Source organism: Doryrhamphus excisus, linkage group LG3 (genome assembly GCF_037039965.1).
Source record: "Doryrhamphus excisus strain RoL-2023G ecotype Guam linkage group LG3, RoL_Dexc_Guam_v1.1, whole genome shotgun sequence".
NCBI classification, from domain to species: Eukaryota; Metazoa; Chordata; class Actinopteri; order Syngnathiformes; family Syngnathidae; genus Doryrhamphus; species Doryrhamphus excisus.
In genome coordinates, this window is record NC_136359.1 from 458,753 (window position 1) to 478,768 (window position 20,016).

At 44.6% G+C, this 20,016-nt stretch overlaps 1 protein-coding gene across 4 annotated transcripts; it reads right to left on the minus strand.

Annotated features, from left to right (window-relative positions):
- Positions 1 to 516: 516 nt before the first annotated feature.
- LOC131128236 (disabled homolog 2-interacting protein) lies at positions 517 to 18,820 on the minus strand. 4 transcript variants are annotated; one of them, XM_058070891.2, is made up of 23 exons: positions 18,779 to 18,820; positions 17,791 to 17,913; positions 16,716 to 16,834; positions 15,842 to 15,944; positions 15,171 to 15,226; positions 14,981 to 15,075; positions 9,893 to 10,037; positions 9,592 to 9,764; positions 9,248 to 9,519; positions 6,015 to 6,223; positions 5,801 to 5,945; positions 5,213 to 5,357; positions 4,899 to 5,135; positions 4,640 to 4,829; positions 3,565 to 3,785; positions 3,356 to 3,447; positions 2,815 to 3,276; positions 2,476 to 2,744; positions 2,244 to 2,357; positions 2,039 to 2,161; positions 1,222 to 1,301; positions 1,056 to 1,143; positions 517 to 983 (listed from the first exon to the last, which is right to left on the minus strand). In XM_058070891.2, the coding sequence occupies exons 1-23, from the start codon at positions 18,792 to 18,794 to the stop codon at positions 813 to 815; spliced, it is 3,648 nt and encodes a 1,215-aa protein (XP_057926874.2). In that variant the 5' UTR covers positions 18,795 to 18,820; the 3' UTR covers positions 517 to 812. The 4 variants fall into 4 exon arrangements, with proteins under 4 accessions (XP_057926874.2, XP_057926873.2, XP_078645465.1 ...); XM_058070890.2 differs by lacking the exon at positions 18,779 to 18,820 and having other exon boundaries at positions 17,791 to 17,898; XM_078789339.1 differs by lacking the exons at positions 15,842 to 15,944; positions 17,791 to 17,913; positions 18,779 to 18,820 and having other exon boundaries at positions 16,716 to 16,788.
- Between the last annotated feature and the right edge of the window lie 1,196 nt (positions 18,821 to 20,016).

Consider the following 20,016-nt stretch of genomic DNA (forward strand, 5'->3'; position numbering starts at 1 on the left):
GGGTTTTAAGGACAGGGTAATGTGTTCACGGGTTAGGGTGGAGGTGAGGAGGCGGGCAGCGGAGTTGTTGAGGGTTTAGGATGGCGTACCCTAGACAATACTGTTGCAGTAGTCCATTCTGGACGTCATCAATGCGTGGATCAGGGATTCAGCGGCAGAAAATGGAAGTGATGGACGGAGTTGGGCGATGTTCTTAAGATGAAAAAATGCAGTCCGGGTTAATAGTTTGACGTGGGGTTCAAATGAAAGACTAGGGACTAGGGTCTAGGAGGATACCAAGGTTGGGGATGAGAGGGGATGGAATGGGGTGGCGCTGTCGAGTCGGGGACAGAAGTCATGGGTGGATGCTGTGATGTTTTTGGGACCAATGATGATGATATCGGTTTTGTCACTGTTGAGTTTTAGATGAGGATTTGAACAGCAACAGTGGCGTCTCGCCATCATAATGAGGATATTTCTTTTCTAAATCGTGACGTCAGACCCACAAATGGTTTTTCATTGGATACAGCAAAGTGGTTTATTTGAAATAGCTTTTATTGTTAAGCTTTGCATGCTTCCTGTTGCAAGGTAACAAAAATGTTGCAAACATCTCACTGTCCACGAGTCACAAGCTAAAGCTTCACTGGTAACATCCTGGACCGACCAGTGCAACACAGCAAGCAGGAAGTGGTGTACAGAAACAGGAAATGGTGTCAAACTTGTTCAAAATGAAACAGTGAGAAGAGGATGAAGTTCAAAGGTCAGATCCACTCCTGGGGACACATGTCCCTTGAATGGTGTAGTGGGCCTACTTCTTGTTGCCAGGTGGAACCTCAACAATTACCAGAATTCCGGAACTCGCCATTTTCTGTGATCTGCAAAGATGATGTGTTGCTTGGCGACAGACCATTCCTCTGTGAGGTCACGCCGTACCGTTCCTTCAGCTGAGCGAGCGCCGCCATCAGGCGACCGTTGGTAGCATCCAGACTCGCTATCCTCTTCTCCTGATGGACCGACAACAGTTAGACGACTTTAGCCAACAGCTACGTTAGTAGCTAACGTAGCATAACACACACCTGGGCCTCAATGATCTTCTGTTTGGAGTCCACCACAGCCTGCATGTCAGAATGGTCTTTCTTCAGCTCCTCTTCTACAGCCATTAACCTGCTCAGGTCAAAGGTCAAAGACTGTTACCTCTACCTGGCACGCACACACACACACACACACACACGCAGTATGAACCTGCTGATGATACTGTTCATCTGGAGATCTTTATCATCCTGTAGCCTCCTCAGTCGACTCTCTGTGTCCTCCAGCCGAGCCTGAAATGCACGCACGCACGCACGCACACACAAACATGGATTTGGATCAGATCAGATAAATAACATCACCCATTCCCTACAGGGCTTAAAGTAAAAAAATCGTAATCGTAACGATTGGACAGTAGGTTTCGGGGGGAGGGGCTTGGCAAGAGTTGCATTCAGAGCGCTACCGCATGGCTACAATGAGTTTGTGTTTGTCTGGGTCCGGCAGATTCTTTTTTTTTTCGTTCGTTCCGGCACGGTGCCGGAATACTTTAAGCCCCGCCTATTTACTCACATTCCATCTACAAGGGTATGAAAAGTGACATTTCCCATAGGAAGTCCTCTACTGTAAAACATGGATGAAAAACATGTGTTTTGTCTGTGCAGGGACAGATGTGGGCCTTCCAGATAATTGTCTATTTGTCCCACGATAATAATAGAACTCCACAAGTTGTATTTCATCCATTTATCAATCATGAAGTACAACATGAATGCTAGCATTATGGATGACCAACCCTTAAAGGGGAAGTCCATGCCCACTCCACTGTGGAGGCATGCAAAGAGAGATGTCGCCGTGTGGGGGCACCCTGAGCTGATTGGCCCGTACTGCTGCCATGTGAAGGAGAACGACGTCCACCATGCTGACTTCTTCATGACCAGCGTGTTTTTAGCTGCGCCCTCGTGTGGAATTGAACTCCCAAAAGAACAAGTGATGGTGCTTTGGAGGATCATTCATGAAAGCCATCGGGTCACACCTGGTATTCCTGCAGCAGACGCTGGTTCTGCTGGTCCTGAACGAGGAGGCGGGCCTCGCACTCCTCCTGACGCAGCGCCGCCACACGCAGTTTCTCCTGAAGCAACGCAATGTCCTGCTGGTACTACACACACACACACACACGCATCAGGTGTACTTCCATCCTAAGATGCTTGGCAGGTGTGTGTGTGGGGGGGGGGGGTTACCCTTTCGATGATGGTGTCGTCGTGACGCTCGTCTTCCATCTCGCCATAGGAAGAGGCGGAGTTCATGTTAAGTAACCAGGCCGCTGTGCGATCCAACGCACATGGAGAAGGAGCCTGCACACACACACACACACACACACACACACACACACACACACACACACACACACAGGGTGGTGTCACCATAGCAACCCCAAGTCTGGTGCATGGTGCCATGGTAACAGATTGTTACCTTGGTAGCCGGCCGTTGTTTTTCAGGACTGTCTCCTTTCGATGAGGAGGAGGCCTGACGCAGCCGCGAATGTCCGCTGCTTGGCCAATCAGGACTCGATGACATCATGCTGCCGGAGGCGGGGCGAGGAGGGTAGGCTGAGCCCCCGCTGAGCATGCTGGGAGGTGTCCGGCCTCGAGGCGGGCCCGGGGGAGCAGAGGCAGGGGGAGGAGGTTGGTCGATGCGTCTCTGAGGACCAGAAGAGTTTTGGCGGGGCGGGGCCGAGCTACCTGGGGGAGGAGCAACACGTCACGTCGACATCATCAGGCCAGACACTTGAAGAAGAAATGTCGGAAATACTTGGCAGCGTTTCAGAGAGTGAAAGTGCTCTTCGAGAATATTCTTCCCCGCTGCTGCTGCTCGACATGGCCGACATCCGTTCCCCCCGCTCGCCACCGGCCACGCCCACAGGCATCTGGGTGAGAAAAGCTGGTTTGGTTGGCGCGGCGTGCCTGTCGTCGCTGTTACCCTGCGAGGTGACTGAACCATCGGGGGGCGTGGCCTCGGGCTGAAGCGGTTGTCGTGACGTCATGTGATAGACTGGGTTCTGGAAAGACAGAGGCAAGAGCCCCGCCCTGCGCTGCCATTGGCTCTCATCATGTGCGTCATTGGGGGAGGAGTCCTGCAGGTCAATCAGAGATAGGCTGCGACTCTCCGATGTCATTTCCTGCCCCTCCCTCCGGCCTCCGTTGCCAAGGTCAAACGCCACTTCATCATTGGGCTCCGAGTAGGAGGAGCTTGGGGCAGGAGAGCCACGCAAGCCTAGGGGAAGTAGATGCAGAGGTCAGAGGTCAGAGGTCACACATAAGATGAAGACCCACCCGGCAGGTTCCCAGGTCACCTGACGCAGGCTGCAGACTTGACCCTTTCGTGACGAAGAATAAGTCTTTGTTCTCCGGAGTTGGCGACGGCAGCCTGGTGAAATCCAGCAGCCTGCACACACAAACACAATCCCGCCCATCGGCTCAGCGACGGTTGCTATAGTTACTCACGTTCCAAACATTGTGAAAGACATAAAGTGAAATGGACGACACGGGGGACGGTACTGACCCCCCATCCAGTCCAACCCCACACTGCTGGCCAAGCGAGGGATTGCAGGCTGCCAGAGGAGGTGACAGGGGCGGAGATAGAGGAGGCGGAGACACCAAGCGCTGGAGCTCTGGAGAGGGAGCCGACGCTTTGCCAGGGTAAGCCCCGCCCCCTGGGTTAGCCAGAGCTGCCGATACGTCTCGTAGGATCCGTGGAAGTGGACTGAGCTTTGACAGACACGACTGAGGACAGATTCCAACTTAGAAATGTCACACTTCCTCATCCATGACACCTGTGTATACTGCGTGTCACATGACTGAATGTCACCTGTGTATACTGCGTGTCACATGACTGAATGTCACCTGTGTATACTGCGTGTCACATGACTGAATGTCACCCGTGTATACTGCGTGTCACATGACTGAATGTCACCTGTGTATACTGCGTGTCACATGACTGAATGTCACCTGTGTATACTGCGTGTCACATGACTGAATGTCACCTGTGTATACTGCGTGTCACATGACTGAATGTCACCTGTGTATACTGCGTGTCACATGACTGAATGTCACCTGTGTATTCTGCGTGTCACATGACTGAATGTCACCTGTGTATACTGCGTGTCACCTGACTGAATGTCACCTGTGTATACTGCGTGTCACATGACTGAATGTCACCTGTGTATACTGCGTGTCACATGACTGAATGTCACCTGTGTATACTGCGTGTCACATGACTGAATGTCACCTGTGTATACTGCGTGTCACCTGACTGAATGTCACCCGTGTATACTGCGTGTCACCTGACTGAATGTCACCTGTGTATACTGCGTGTCACATGACTGAATGTCACCTGTGTATACTGCGTGTCACCTGACTGAATGTCACCTGTGTATACTGCGTGTCACATGACTGAATGTCACCTGTGTATACTGCGTGTCACCTGACTGAATGTCACCTGTGTATACTGCGTGTCACCTGACTGAATGTCACCTGTGTATACTGCGTGTCACCTGACTGAATGTCACCTGTGTATACTGCGTGTATACTGCGTGTCACCTGACTGAATGTCCCCCGTGTCAGGCGTGTTGAATCACCTGGTCCAGCTCAGTGAGCAGCGTGTGCAGGCTGGAGAGTTCTCGGCCGAGGTCAATGTAGCCGTCAAAGCCGGCCGTGTGATTGAGGCCGTCGGGGTTGGAGATCTCCTGGAGGAAACGTTGCATGCTGCTCCACTGGCGCTCCACAAAGTCGTTCATGAAGAGCATGTACTCTTCTTTGGTGCCAAACCTGCGGTGGTCATGATGAGGTGTTGAGATGTGTCATGTGATTGGTCGTCAGCGTGATTGACGGACTCACTTGCTGAAGTTGGCGAGGGTCTGGATGACTTTGGCGATTAGGGTTAGAGTACGCGCCGTGCGCTCGTCCGGGTATCCTTGCATGAGGTCAAAGAGCGATGGCGACATCACCGCCGGACATAGAAAGCGCAGAAAAAGAGACGCACTGATGAGACGTTCGCTGATGTCTGGTCGCCCGCGGTTGCTGCACTCTTGGCGCCACGACGCAAACACCTCCTTCAGCTCCCGAGGAAACACCCTGAGATGGAGAGAGAGACAAAGAAGAGGCGTTGGCCATCATCACGCGGGGAAGACCTGCTGTGTGTTTGTGTTCACCTGTAGGAGTCCAGGATCTTGCAGAAGGCAAGTTCACAGCACATCCTCAGGTTGGCCTGATGCTCGGCCAGGTCCGACGTCACACAGCGAGACATGTCCACCTCACAGTTCTCATCCGACTCGTAAAGAGCTTTGATGAACTCACCTGGAAACCAACACAACCGCCACTGTTGTCTACTGCAGTGTTAAATATCATGTACCGTCTTGTCTGCTACAATATTTACTGCAATATTTACCACAATGTACGGCCGTGTCTCCTACAATTCATGGTGTCTACTACAATGTACCCTCTTGTTTACTACAATATCTACTACAGTGTACGGTCTTGTCTACTACAATGTTTACCACAATGTACGGCGTTGTCTACTTTAATATTTACTACAATGTATGGTGTGGACTATTACAATGTTTAATATAATATATGGATTTGTCTACTACAATATTTACTACTACGTACAGTATGTACCATGTTGTCTACTAAAATACTTACTACAATGTACTGTGTTGTGTAGTACAATATTTACAACAATATACACTGTTGTCTAGTACAATCTGCAGTGTAGTAGGACAGTGTGTAGTGTTGTGTACCCAGTGCATCCTGCAGGTACTTCTGTCCGATCAGCTTCAAGTATTCCTCAATGCTTTTGGTTGCTAGAGTGTTTTCTCTGAAGATCAACTGATCGTTGTCATGGTAACGGTCCACCTCTGACATCATCAGGTCTGTCAGGAAGTCCTGTGGACAAGGGTCAGATGTCATGCTAACAGTGTGTGTGTGTGCACGTGCAGGGGATTGGGTACGTACCTTGGCCTTGCCGGTGCTGTGCAGGATGTGGACCAGCACTGCGGCAAGTTCCTCTTTGGCTCTCAAGCCGATGGAAGCTTCCAGCGTGTTGCAGAGCAGCAGGTAGTTGGCGCTGATGAACTCTGCAAACTCTTTGTACTGTTCCATGGGCAAGATGACCACGCTCTGGTAACGAGCCTTAACGCGCACCGTCGGTACGCACGACTTTGCTGAAAGGAAGAACACATCACTGACCTGGACAATACAACATGAAATACATGACAAACACACCATCGTGATAACAATATTGGTGGATGGACACCACAATCGCAGCAGCACACCACATCACAACACGTGTGATGACGGACGACACAAAAGGGAACAATTCTTATTTGATTTCCAAAGTTCCTTTACTTGCTAAACATTAGCTATGTCGGGAATTTTGCATATTTTGGTATCAATGGACTATGTTGACATTATTTTTACAGTATTACATTTACAGTATAATGGACTATGTTGACATTATTTTTACAGTATTACATTTACAGTATAATGGACTATGTTGACATTATTTTTACAGTATTACATTTACAGTATAATGGACTATGTTGACATTATTTTTACAGTATTACATTTACAGTATAATGGACTATGTTGACATTATTTTTACAGTATTACATTTACAGTATAATGGACTATGTTGACATTATTTTTACAGTATTACATTTACAGTATAATGGACTATGTTGACATTATTTTTACAGTATTACATTTATAGTATAATGGCCTATGTTGACATTATTTTTACAGTATTACATTTATAGTATAATGGACTATGTTGACATTATTTTTACAGTATTACATTTATAGTATAATGGACTATGTTGACATTATTTTTACAGTATTACATTTATAGTATAATGGACTATGTTGACATTATTTTTACAGTATTACATTTACAGTATAATGGACTATGTTGACATTATTTTTATAGTATTACATTTATAGTATAATGGCCTATGTTGACATTATTTTTACAGTATTACATTTATAGTATAATGGCCTATGTTGACATTATTTTTACAGTATTACATTTACAGTATAATGGACTATGTTGACATTATTTTTACAGTATTACATTTATAGTATAATGGACTACGTTGACATTATTTTTATAGTATTACATTTATAGTATAATGGCCTATGTTGACATTATTTTTATAGTATTACATTTATAGTATAATGGCCTATGTTGACATTATTTTTATAGTATTACATTTATAGTATAATGGCCTATGTTGACATTATTTTTATAGTATTACATTTATAGTATAATGGACTACGTTGACATTATTTTTATAGTATTACATTTATAGTATAATGGACTACGTTGACATTATTTTTATAGTATTACATTTATAGTATAATGGACTATGTTGACATTATTTTTATAGTATTACATTTATAGTATAATGGACTATGTTGACATTATTTTTATAGTATTACATTTATAGTATAATGGACTACGTTGACATTATTTTTATAGTATTACATTTATAGTATAATGGACTATGTTGACATTATTTTTATAGTATTACATTTATAGTATAATGGACTACGTTGACATTATTTTTATAGTATTACATTTATAGTATAATGGACTATGTTGACATTATTTTTATAGTATTACATTTATAGTATAATGGACTACGTTGACATTATTTTTATAGTATTACATTTATAGTATAATGGCCTATGTTGACATTATTTTTATAGTATTACATTTATAGTATAATGGCCTATGTTGACATTATTTTTATAGTATTACATTTATAGTATAATGGCCTATGTTGACATTATTTTTATAGTATTACATTTATAGTATAATGGACTACGTTGACATTATTTTTATAGTATTACATTTATAGTATAATGGACTACGTTGACATTATTTTTATAGTATTACATTTATAGTATAATGGACTATGTTGACATTATTTTTATAGTATTACATTTATAGTATAATGGACTATGTTGACATTATTTTTATAGTATTACATTTATAGTATAATGGACTACGTTGACATTATTTTTATAGTATTACATTTATAGTATAATGGACTATGTTGACATTATTTTTATAGTATTACATTTATAGTATAATGGACTACGTTGACATTATTTTTATAGTATTACATTTATAGTATAATGGACTATGTTGACATTATTTTTATAGTATTACATTTATAGTATAATGGACTACGTTGACATTATTTTTATAGTATTACATTTATAGTATAATGGACTATGTTGACATTATTTTTATAGTATTACATTTATAGTATAATGGACTATGTTGACATTATTTTTATAGTATTACATTTATAGTATAATGGCCTATGTCGACAGGTCAAACCTCACAAGACTGAAACGAACTGAATGAAAGTGTCCAAAATGTGTGTTGAGTTCTATGAAGAGAGATGCTAGGAGAGCTAGGAAAGCTAGGAAAGCTAGGGAAGCTAGGGAAGCTAGGGAAGCTAGGGAAGCTAGGTAAGCTAGGGAAGCTAGGTAAGCTAGGGAAGCTAGGTAAGCTAGGGAAGCTAGGGAAGCTAGGGAAGCTAGGGAAGCTAGGTAAGCTAGGGAAGCTAGGGAAGCTAGGGAAGCTAGGTAAGCTAGGGAAGCTAGGGAAGCTAGGTAAGCTAGGGAAGCTAGGTAGGCTAGGAAAGCTAGGTAAGCTAGGTAAGCTAGGTAAGCTAGGTAGGCTAGGAAAGCTAGGTAAGCTAGGGAAGCTAGGTAGGCTAGGAAAGCTAGGTAAGCTAGGTAAGCTAGGTAAGCTAGGTAGGCTAGGAAAGCTAGGTAAGCTAGGTAAGCTAGGTAAGCTAGGGAAGCTAGGAAAGCTAGGAAAGCCAGGAAAGCTAGGAAAGCCAGGAAAGCCAGGAAAGCTAGGAAAGCCAGGAAAGCCAGGAAAGCTAGGAAAGCCAGGAAAGCCAGGAAAGCCAGGAAAGCCAGGAAAGCCAGGAAAGCCAGGAAAGCTAGGAAAGCCAGGAAAGCCAGGAAAGCCAGGAAAGCCAGGAAAGCTAGGAAAGCTAGGAAAGCCAGGAAAGCCAGGAAAGCCAGGAAAGCCAGGAAAGCCAGGAAAGCTAGGAAAGCTAGGACAGCGTTTCAGTGAAGAGCCAGAGTGTAGAAGAATGAAATCTGTCTGGGGGGGCTTTGAGAAACAAATATTGAAGTCGCGATCATGCGTACTGACTCACCTCTGATGGTACTGGGCACGCTCACCGAGTACCACTTCTCCACCAGCTGTCTTCCCGTCACCGTGGCAACGGGGATGTTGACCAGGCCAACGTAGCTGCTCTTGTCCTTCTTCCTCTTCCTGTCCGTATCTTTGTAGATGTGAAGAGTCACGGCGCTGACGGTCGGAAGACTGCTGAAGTCGAAACGTTCACCCCAAAATATGTTGTCCGTTTTCATCTTGCAAGATGTGCGCGCGTACAGGCTGTCATCCAGACAAAGTTCACAAAAGTACCTGCCAGACATCCATGCTTTGGTTAGAGGAACGGCAGTACGGGCCACATACGCCATACTACCCCGACCTCACCTCTTCTTGGCAGGCAGGTCTTTGGCTTCGATCACCCACAGCGTCAGAACGTTCTCCACTCGTCTGCTGTTGTCTTTGTTGGGCTGCACGGCTCTTCTGAGGTTCTCCATCCATTTATCCCGTTCTGCTGCTGATCGACAGGAGAAACACTTGGTCCCTGTGGAGGTGGTCACCTGGGGAAGAAGTCACAGCTTGATGGAATCAATTCTCTTTGTAGCCTAAACACGTCTCAATCAGAAGACATGATGATCACATGATGATGATCGATGATAGATGCAAACATAAGACACAGATGACTGACCTCAAAGCAGTAGTCCTGTCCCAGCAGGGATGAGTGCACTGGTTTGATGATCACTGATTGGTCCATCTTGAGCTCCAAAGAGGCCACGCCCCCTGCCCCTAAGAGTGATTCCTGGCTACCGCAACGCAGCCGCCGCATCACACGCCTGCAACACGACAATGAGAGTGACATGCTGCACAGTATTCCACACGCCACTCAGCTGGTGAGTCTTGCTCCTTCACTTTTATTCTGAAGGGGAGTTGGTTCATGCAGGGGGGTGTCGCTATCAACACTCCTTCCTGGAGGTGCTGGTCATAGGAGAGCAACATTTGTTAGTAGTCTCCTGCCGCTGAGATGCTGAATGTATCCGTCCTATCTGCTGTTGGACCTGAGAGTGTTAGCCTGGTCGCATTTGATGCTTATTATTAGCCATAGCCAATATGAATCAGCCAGCAAATGAGATGCCTTGATGGCTATGAACTGCGGAATTATGAGCAAGTGTTGTGTTTGGATTGGGAATACGTGGAAGCCATGCGTCTTCTACGATGGCGAGCTCAGCACCAGCAAACAACGACAGCCACGAAGCAGCTTTCCACGACCTAAGAGCTAGCTTCTGTAGCCGAGGTTCGGACGCCAAGGTTTCCCCCTCCGACCGCTTCCCCCCTTCGCTTACTCCGTGTATGTCTATGTATAACCTCTAAATAATACTCTATGTATAACCTCTAAATAATACTCTATGTATAACCTTTAAATAATACTCTATGTATAACCTCTAAATAATACTCTATGTATAACCTTTAAATAGTACTCTATGTATAACCTCTAAATAATACTCTATGTATAACCTTTAAATAGTACTCTATGTATAACCTCTAAATAATACTCTATGTATAACCTTTAAATAGTACTCTATGTATAACCTCTAAATAATACTCTATGTATAACCTTTAAATAGTACTCTATGTATAACCTCTAAATAGTACTCTATGTATAACCTCTAAATAGTACTCTATGTATAACCTTTAAATAATACTCTATGTATAACCTTTAAATAGTACTCTATGTATAACCTTTAAATAGTACTCTATGTATAACCTTTAAATAGTACTCTATGTATAACCTTTAAATAGTACTCTATGTATAACCTTTAAATAGTACTCTATGTATAACCTTTAAATAGTACTCTATGTATAACCTTTAAATAGTACTCTATGTATAACCTTTAAATAGTACTCTATGTATAACCTCTAAATAGTACTCTATGTATAACCTCTAAATAATACTCTATGTATAACCTTTAAATAGTACTCTATGTATAACCTTTAAATAGTACTCTATGTATAACCTTTAAATAATACTCTATGTATAACCTTTAAATAATACTCTATGTATAACCTTTAAATAGTACTCTATGTATAACCTTTAAATAGTACTCTATGTATAACCTTTAAATAATACTCTATGTATAACCTTTAAATAGTACTCTATGTATAACCTTTAAATAGTACTCTATGTATAACCTCTAAATAGTACTCTATGTATAACCTTTAAATAATACTCTATGTATAACCTCTAAATAGTACTCTATATATAACCTCTAAATAGTACTCTATGTATAACCTTTAAATAATACTCTATGTATAACCTTTAAATAATACTCTATGTATAACCTCTAAATAGTACTCTATGTATAACCTCTAAATATTACTCTATGTATAACCTTTAAATAATACTCTATGTATAACCTCTAAATATTACTCTATGTATAACCTTTAAATAATACTCTATGTATAACCTCTAAATATTACTCTATGTATAACCTTTAAATAATACTCTATGTACACGTATGTATACACCTAAATAAAACATCAGTGTCAGGTATTCCGGGGATTATAAAGTGTAATAAATGAAGAGTAAATAGTAGGTTAGATGTACTGTATGATGGTATATACTGTAATACATCAGTGTCAGGTATTCCGGGGATTATAAAGTGTAATAAATGAAGAGTAAATAGTAGGTTAGATGTACTGTATGATGGTATATACTGTAATACATCAGTGTCAGGTATTCCAGGGGTTTATAAAGTGTAATAAATGAAGAGTAAATAGTAGGTTAGATGTACTGTATGATGGTATATACTGTAATACATCAGTGTCAGGTATTCCAGGGGTTTATAAAGTGTAATAAATGAAGAGTAAATAGTAGGTTAGATGTACTGTATGATGGTATATACTGTAATACATCAGTGTCAGGTATTCCGGGGATTATAAAGTGTAATAAATGAAGAGTAAATAGTAGGTTAGATGTACTGTATGATGGTATATACTGTAATACATCAGTGTCAGGTATTCCAGGGGTTTATAAAGTGTGTCACATGGAGTGGTCCCTGTCACCCCCGTGGGAAATCCTAGTATTAGTTCCACGGGTTATTATGAAATATTGTAGCGTATACATTGTGCATACATACACCAACATTTGTCATGTATGATATTTCATGGTGTATTCCAGGTGTATTTCATGTCATTGTTGCCATCCTACACTCCCAGCAGGTCTCATCTTTCTTGGCCATGAGTCTAACATCACCTTCATGCTAACCAACATGCTAATCTACAAATATACAATAGGAATCTCTCAGTACTGTCTCATACATACACTATTTATGGAGCCTCATTTATTGCATACACACACACACGCACGCACGCACACACGCACACACGCAAACACACACACACAAGCTGACTTGGTGATGTAAGACATGCAGAGGTTATTGTTTGTCATTGTGTGCATGGTAGACACCGTGTATAGCCTAGCCTAACCAGGCTAACCAGCCATCTAGCTAGCACACACACACACACACACACACACACACACACACATTGCAGATGTCTATTGAAAGAGGACAAAGGCAGTGGAAGCACAAAGCGGAGAAAAATACTCACAAAGCATTCTGTGTGAGGAAGAGGAGGAGGAGGAGGAGGAAGGCTACACATCCATGCTGGTCTTAAGCAGGACAGACGAAGACTTAAACCTGCTGATCTTGTCTGTCTGTCTTTCTGTCTGCGTGTCTCCTAGCTACTGATGCTACATGCTCCAGCAGTGGCCCCTCCCATCAGAGATGCTGCCCTACTTCCTCTCCTCCATCTTTGAAACACTGCAGCTGCTTAGCAAGGACATTACCCTCATGATAAGGACACCCTGGGAGGACATTACCCACATTCTAAGGACACCCTGGGAGGACATTACCCTCATGATAAGGACACCCTGGGAGGACATTACCCACATTCTAAGGACACCCTGGGAGGACATTACCCTCATGATAAGGACACCCTGGGAGGACATTACCCTCATGATAAGGACACCCTGGGAGGACATTACCCACATGCTAAGGACACCCTGGGAGGACATTACCCTCATGATAAGGACACCCTGGGAGGACATTACCCACATGCTAAGGACACCCTGGGAGGACATTACCCACATGCTAAGGACACCCTGGGAGGACATTACCCACATGCTAAGGACACCCTGGGAGGACATTACCCACATGCTAAGGACACCCTGGGAGGACATTACCCACATGCTAAGGACACCCTGGGAGGACATTACCCACATGCTAAGGACACCCTGGGAGGACATTACCCTCATGATAAGGACACCCTGGGAGGACATTACCCACATGCTAAGGACACCCTGGGAGGACATTACCCACATGCTAAGGACACCCTGGGAGGACATTACCCACATGCTAAGGACACCCTGGGAGGACATTACCCACATGCTAAGGACACCCTGATCTGGAATGAATTTTACATCTCATGAAAGCGGGAGCAAAAACAAAAGTGTTGCGTTTTTATATTTAGGGTTAGTATGTAGTATGTATGAGTATGTATCGTATAGAATACGAATATGTAGTATAGATCACAGGTCACTTACTGGCGGACTGTGGTCTGAGTCCCGACCCACATGCCGTTAAGAAATGATGTCGGCCATCTCTGTGTGGAGTTTGCATGTTCTCCCCGTGCATGCGTGGCTTTTCTCCGGGTACTCCGGTTTCCTCCCACATTCCAAAAACATGCTAGGTTAATTGTCCATAGGTATGAATGTGAGTGTGAATGGTTGTTTGTCTATATGTGCCCTGGGATTGGCTGGCCAGCAGTCCAGGGTGGACCCCGCCTCTCGCCCAAAGTCAGCTGGGATAGGCTCCAGCATACCCCCGCCACCCTAATGACGATAAGAAGTATAGAAAAGGAATGGAAAAGGATGGATGGGTTTTGGCTTCTTTTGGACCTGACACTACTGGCTCACCTTAGGAACCTAAAGCTTGGCAGTTCCTACGTACCTACACCGTCACACCACTACTGCTTTATTATACACTACCCCCTCTTGCTAGTCAATGTACGCTACCTTTGGACACGCCCCCTCATGCTATTCAATATATGCTACCTTTGGACACGCCCCCTCATGCTATTCAATATATGCTACCTTTGGACACGCCCCCTCATGCTATTCAATATATGCTACCTTTGGACACGCCCCCTCATGCTATTCAATATATGCTACCTTTGGACACGCCCCCTCTTGCTAGTCAATGTACGCTACCTTTGGACACGCCCCCTCTTGCTAGTCAATGTACGCTACCTTTGGACACGCCCCCTCATGCTATTCAATATATGCTACCTTTGGACACGCCCCCTCATGCTATTCAATATATGCTACCTTTGGACACGCCCCCTCATGCTATTCAATATATGCTACCTTTGGACACGCCCCCTCATGCTATTCAATATATGCTACCTTTGGACACGCCCCCTCTTGCTAGTCAATGTACGCTACCTTTGGACACGCCCCCTCTTGCTAGTCAATGTACGCTACCTTTGGACACGCCCCCTCATGCTATTCAATATATGCTACCTTTGGACACGCCCCCTCATGCTATTCAATATATGCTACCTTTGGACACGCCCCCTCATGCTATTCAATATATGCTACCTTTGGACACGCCCCCTCATGCTATTCAATATATGCTACCTTTGGACACGCCCCCTCTTGCTAGTCAATGTACGCTACCTTTGGACACGCCCTCTCCAGTCAGTCAGGTGTGTAAGTTACCTGTTGTCAGCCATGTTGATGCTGCTCTGGCGAAAGACTTTTGGGTGGGAGCCAGTTCTCCGAAGGGACTGCTTGAAGGTCCTGGACAGGAACCCCTGGGGAGTCATGGTAATATTTGCATGCTGGTGTAAATATTCATAGGAAGTCATGTTGATATGAGGGGAAGTACAGTATAGCATGTTTCTCTCACCGTAACTCTGGTTGTGGGGGTGTCCAATGCGGCGCTGTGTGGACAGGGTCTTGGGTCTGGAAGAGATGGGAAGCCATGCTAAAGACTAGTGAGTGGAGTTAGCCGATGGACCTGATGTTCAAGACTAGAAGCCAAGGGTTTTTTCTGTGTTGAAATACAGCAGTTGCACGGTGGTTGAGTGGGTAGTGTGCAGTCACACTGTTAGGAGACCTGGGTTCGATTGGCACCACTGTGTGGAGTACGCCCCATACGTGCGTAGCTTTTCTCCGGGTACTCCGCTTACCCCCCCCCATTCCAAAAACATGCTAGGTTGATTGCCCCCCCCCCCCCAAATTGTCCATAGGTATGAATGTGGGTGGGAATGGTTGTTTGTCTATATGTGCCCTGGGATTGGCTGGCCACCAGTCCAGGGTGGACCCCGCCTCTTGCACGAAGACAGCTGGGATAGGCTCCAGCCTGCCTGCAACCCTGGTGAGGATAAGCGTTGCAGACAATGGATGGATGAAATGCAGCAAGGCCGATCTTGCTGGCCAGATTAGGATGAGATTTATGCTCCATGTCACCGAGATCAGCAACAGAATTTCCAAATAATCTCCCCGTTCAGGGAAGGGAAGATATGGCGTCTCCTACATGCCGGTCAATTGCATCATGTGACGTGCGGCTTTCCTCACCTTTGTGGGCGAAATGAGGAGGTGCTGAGGTCACATGGAGGCTGTATCTTAGCAACCACACTGTACAAGTCTCCTCCCTCTCTGCCAGAAGCAAAGGATGAACCTGAGGGACAAAAAGCAGCTGACCGATGTCCAAAGCGCTACGGGACAGTTTATAAAGGTTTGGGTCTGCCTGGCTGGCGTGCTTTTCCATTCCAACACTTTTGGCTTCCTGGAAGACGGATTGGTTACTGATCACACCTTGGGAGGAATGGACAAAGCTAGCCAAGGTTCCTCTGTCATGTCTCTGTTTTATGAACAAATTTTAGTGCTGGGAGAACCCCCCCCCCACAATATAATATTTATATATTCCCCTCCGTGAATCCCCACCTCATCGTGGTGGAGGGGTTTGAGTGCCGGAGTGATCCTAGGAGCTATGTTGTCTTGGAGCCAGGCCCGGGGGAGGGGCTCGCAGGCGAGTGCCTGGTGGCAGGGCCTTCACCCGTGGGGCCAAAAAAGCCCCACGGGATCTCCCCCTCGTAGACCCACCACCGACGGGGGCAAGCATAAAGCTCCGGTGCATTGTGTGTTGGGCGGCGGTCAAGGGCGGGTGCCTGGGCGACCTGGTCTTCGGCGGCCAAATCTGGTTCTTGGGATCTGGAATGAGCCTGAACTTGTGTGAGAGGTTGAGATGTTCCCACTAGATGGAACCCTAACCCTAACTCCTTGAGAGGGGCTGGACCTTGTTGTACTCTGGAGGGGAGAGGTGGCGAGCGGGTGTGGGCTTATTAATAGCCCCCCCCCACCCCCCGGCTTGGTGCCTCTGTGTTGGGGTCATCCCCGGTGAACGAGAGGGTCAAGTTGGTGAAAGTTGAAGTAGAAATAAGAGTTTTACGACCAGGTTGTCCAGCAGCAGTAAACGACAGTCAGAAAGGATGCAGAACATCTTGCTCCACGTGTTTGGCTTGGCCCTCTGACCACAGGACAGCCAATGGAAGGAGGCGCTCTTCAGCTCTACCAGTCAACAGCCAGAAAAAAACCATCATGAAGTTAATGTTGAATAGGTGAGCCTAATTTCATGCTTTTTCAGCCATGATATATATATATATATACTGATATATAGAGCACATACATGATGTAGACGTACACAACGTAGATATGGTGTGGATACATACAGTAGATATATTGATATGTTACGCATGAAATACAAACCTGGGGATCTATCATTGTTACATTCCAAAATACTATCCAAGTATCAGCAATGACCCTGCCTCCAACAGGACGATGTTCCAAAAGGAAAAACCTGATGGGCGATATGGACCTTAGCATATGTCAGCATATTGTTGGGATGTATCACCATACGATGATATGAAATGTAAGCCATATCCAAAAAGGAGGTGTATTTATGACTAAAAAATTGGTTAACTTTTCTCATGGGGTGTCAGCCTCTGCACACATTGCTACTAAGGGCTCTAATTTCATGGCGCAGCGCACGGTGGAAGAGTGTGGTCCACCTCACACAATGATAATGTGGTCCAGCGCAACCAATTTGGTAGACTGGACTGTCCCGAGATGGGTGTGGCGGCACGCCAGGGGGGTGTCCATATGTTCAGCTTGGCACAGTGACAATTTAATGACAAAAGAGCACGCCAAAGGTGCGCTGAAAGCTCACCAGCTCCGACCGGGTCTAGAATGGGACCTCTTGCGCCTTCTCTCCTTCCTCTTTACAACTTGCGCCAGTTGGAGGGAGGGGTGGAGAAAATTTGCAACCTGTGCCGGCCGCACCCCATTGGTGTGGCGCAGGCGCAGGCGCGCTAGGGCGGGTGCATCGCTCCTACGCCTGGTCTACAAAAGCCCTTTGTCTTCTACTGCATACATATTTACATCTACTAGATGCTCCCTACTTCCATGCTTGGACTCCTTGATCTACAGACACCATTCTTATCATTTTACATCAGTCAGTAACTCACCAATCACATTCATCCAGCCAAGATGTTGGCATCTGGACAGATGTTTGACCAGCGACTCCATGGCAACACCAGCACAGCGGCAACACACACACGTGCAAGGAATGCACTCTTGCCAAGAAACACCTATAGATACACACTCAACATATAGACACATGCATACACAAACGTAGAAACACACAAACACCTATAGATACACACTCAACATATAGACACATGTATACACAAACGTAGAAACACACAAACACCTATAGATACACACTCAACATATAGACACATGCATACACAAACGTAGAAACACACAAACACCTATAGATACACACTCACCATATAGACACATGTATACACTTACATACACATACATAGAAACACACAAACACCTATAGATACACTTACATACACATACATAGATACACACTCAACGTATAGACACATGTATACACATACGTAGAAACACACAAACACCTATACACACTCAACATATAGACACATGTATACACTTACATACACATAGAGACACCTATAGATACACTTACATACACACACAAACACCTATAGATACACACTCAACATATAGACACATGTATACACTTACATACACACATACGTAGAAGCACACAAACACATATATACACACATGTATACACTTACGTACACACATACGTATGTAGAAAGCCACAAAGACCTATAGATACGCATATAGACACATGTATACACTTACATATGTAGAGACAAACACCTACTGGTATGCATGCAGACACATGTATACACTTACATACTACATACATACATACATATGTAGAAAGCCACAAAGACCTATAGATACACATATAGACACATGTACACACTTACATATGTAGAGACAAACACCTACTGGTATGCATGCAGACACATGTATACACTTACATACTACATACATACATACATATGTAGAAAGCCACAAAGACCTATAGATACGCATATAGAAACATGTATATACTGACATACATACGTATGTAGAAAGACATGAATGAGGACACACCCGTCAACAGGAGGGAGATGCACGCATGAAAGGCATGAAGAGTCACACTGACTTTGCAGTTCCTAACACCTTAATAATATTAACAGATTAGTTCCAGGTTGCTCTCACTGTGTACACACACACACACACACACACACACACACACACACACACGTTTGTCCTCTTTTACTTGTGTGTAGTAGCATCTGGTGAAAAGCAGCACAGGTTTCCTATGTTTCAAACTGGCAACAAAACAACACAAAACATGGACGCTAGTTGCATCATTCCAAAGCCAGGGGTCAAAGGTCTCCATAGAAGCATAAGCTGACTGCTGATTGGTCAGCAAGTGAGCACAACCAATGAGCACACCTGACAACCAGACCAAGAAGAGGACAGAATAAAAGTGTAACGCCTGGGAGACACTTGGCATTCGCCATTCAAACAAATATTGTGTAGTGCCCCTGGGAACACTTCCTGGTTCCCAGCATGCTTTGCGGCACCGTCTACATAAATAGCTCTTTAGTTTGTAGTCTAAAGTCACGTGGTTGTTCGCTCTAGTGGGAGTGTCTTATCTGGTTTTATTTCTCCGTTACATTGTTGTCACATGACAACAAGAACTGTTATGCCGAGCTGTCACGGTTGTTGTTGTTGATGGAAGCTTTCTTCTTCTGCTCTAAAATTAGAGCCTTTCTCTGGTACAAGACCCTTGAGCCCCACAACATCATATAGCCACACATCTACCGGCTGGAGCCTTCATCAGCCATCATCAGTCTTTGCACACATATCCATGGGACACACACTACCCGGCCACAACATACAGACACGCACAACACCCGCTCTACATGTGTACATGTACCACAACATACCTGCTCTACATGTGTACATGTACCACAACATACACATACATGTCTACATGTGTGGACAGAGGGTGAGGTGAAGCAGATGTCATGTTTGTGTTCATTGTCCCATACATCTGATGTCAGATCAAAGACGTCACCCATAACTGGGTCCAACCTGACGGCTGGTAGCTGGCAGCTACCGTAGGATGCTAACCCATGACCTCACATCTCTCAGCTGGTTGAATAAATGGACGTCTTAAGGATTTCCCTGTGATTGTGCATATTTCTTTGAATCTTTATTCTTATGGTGACGTGACAAGATGCAGTAGATGGAAATAAGGAGGATGAGGGGCGGGGAGAGAATATACCACCAAAGGTTAGCCTAACCGT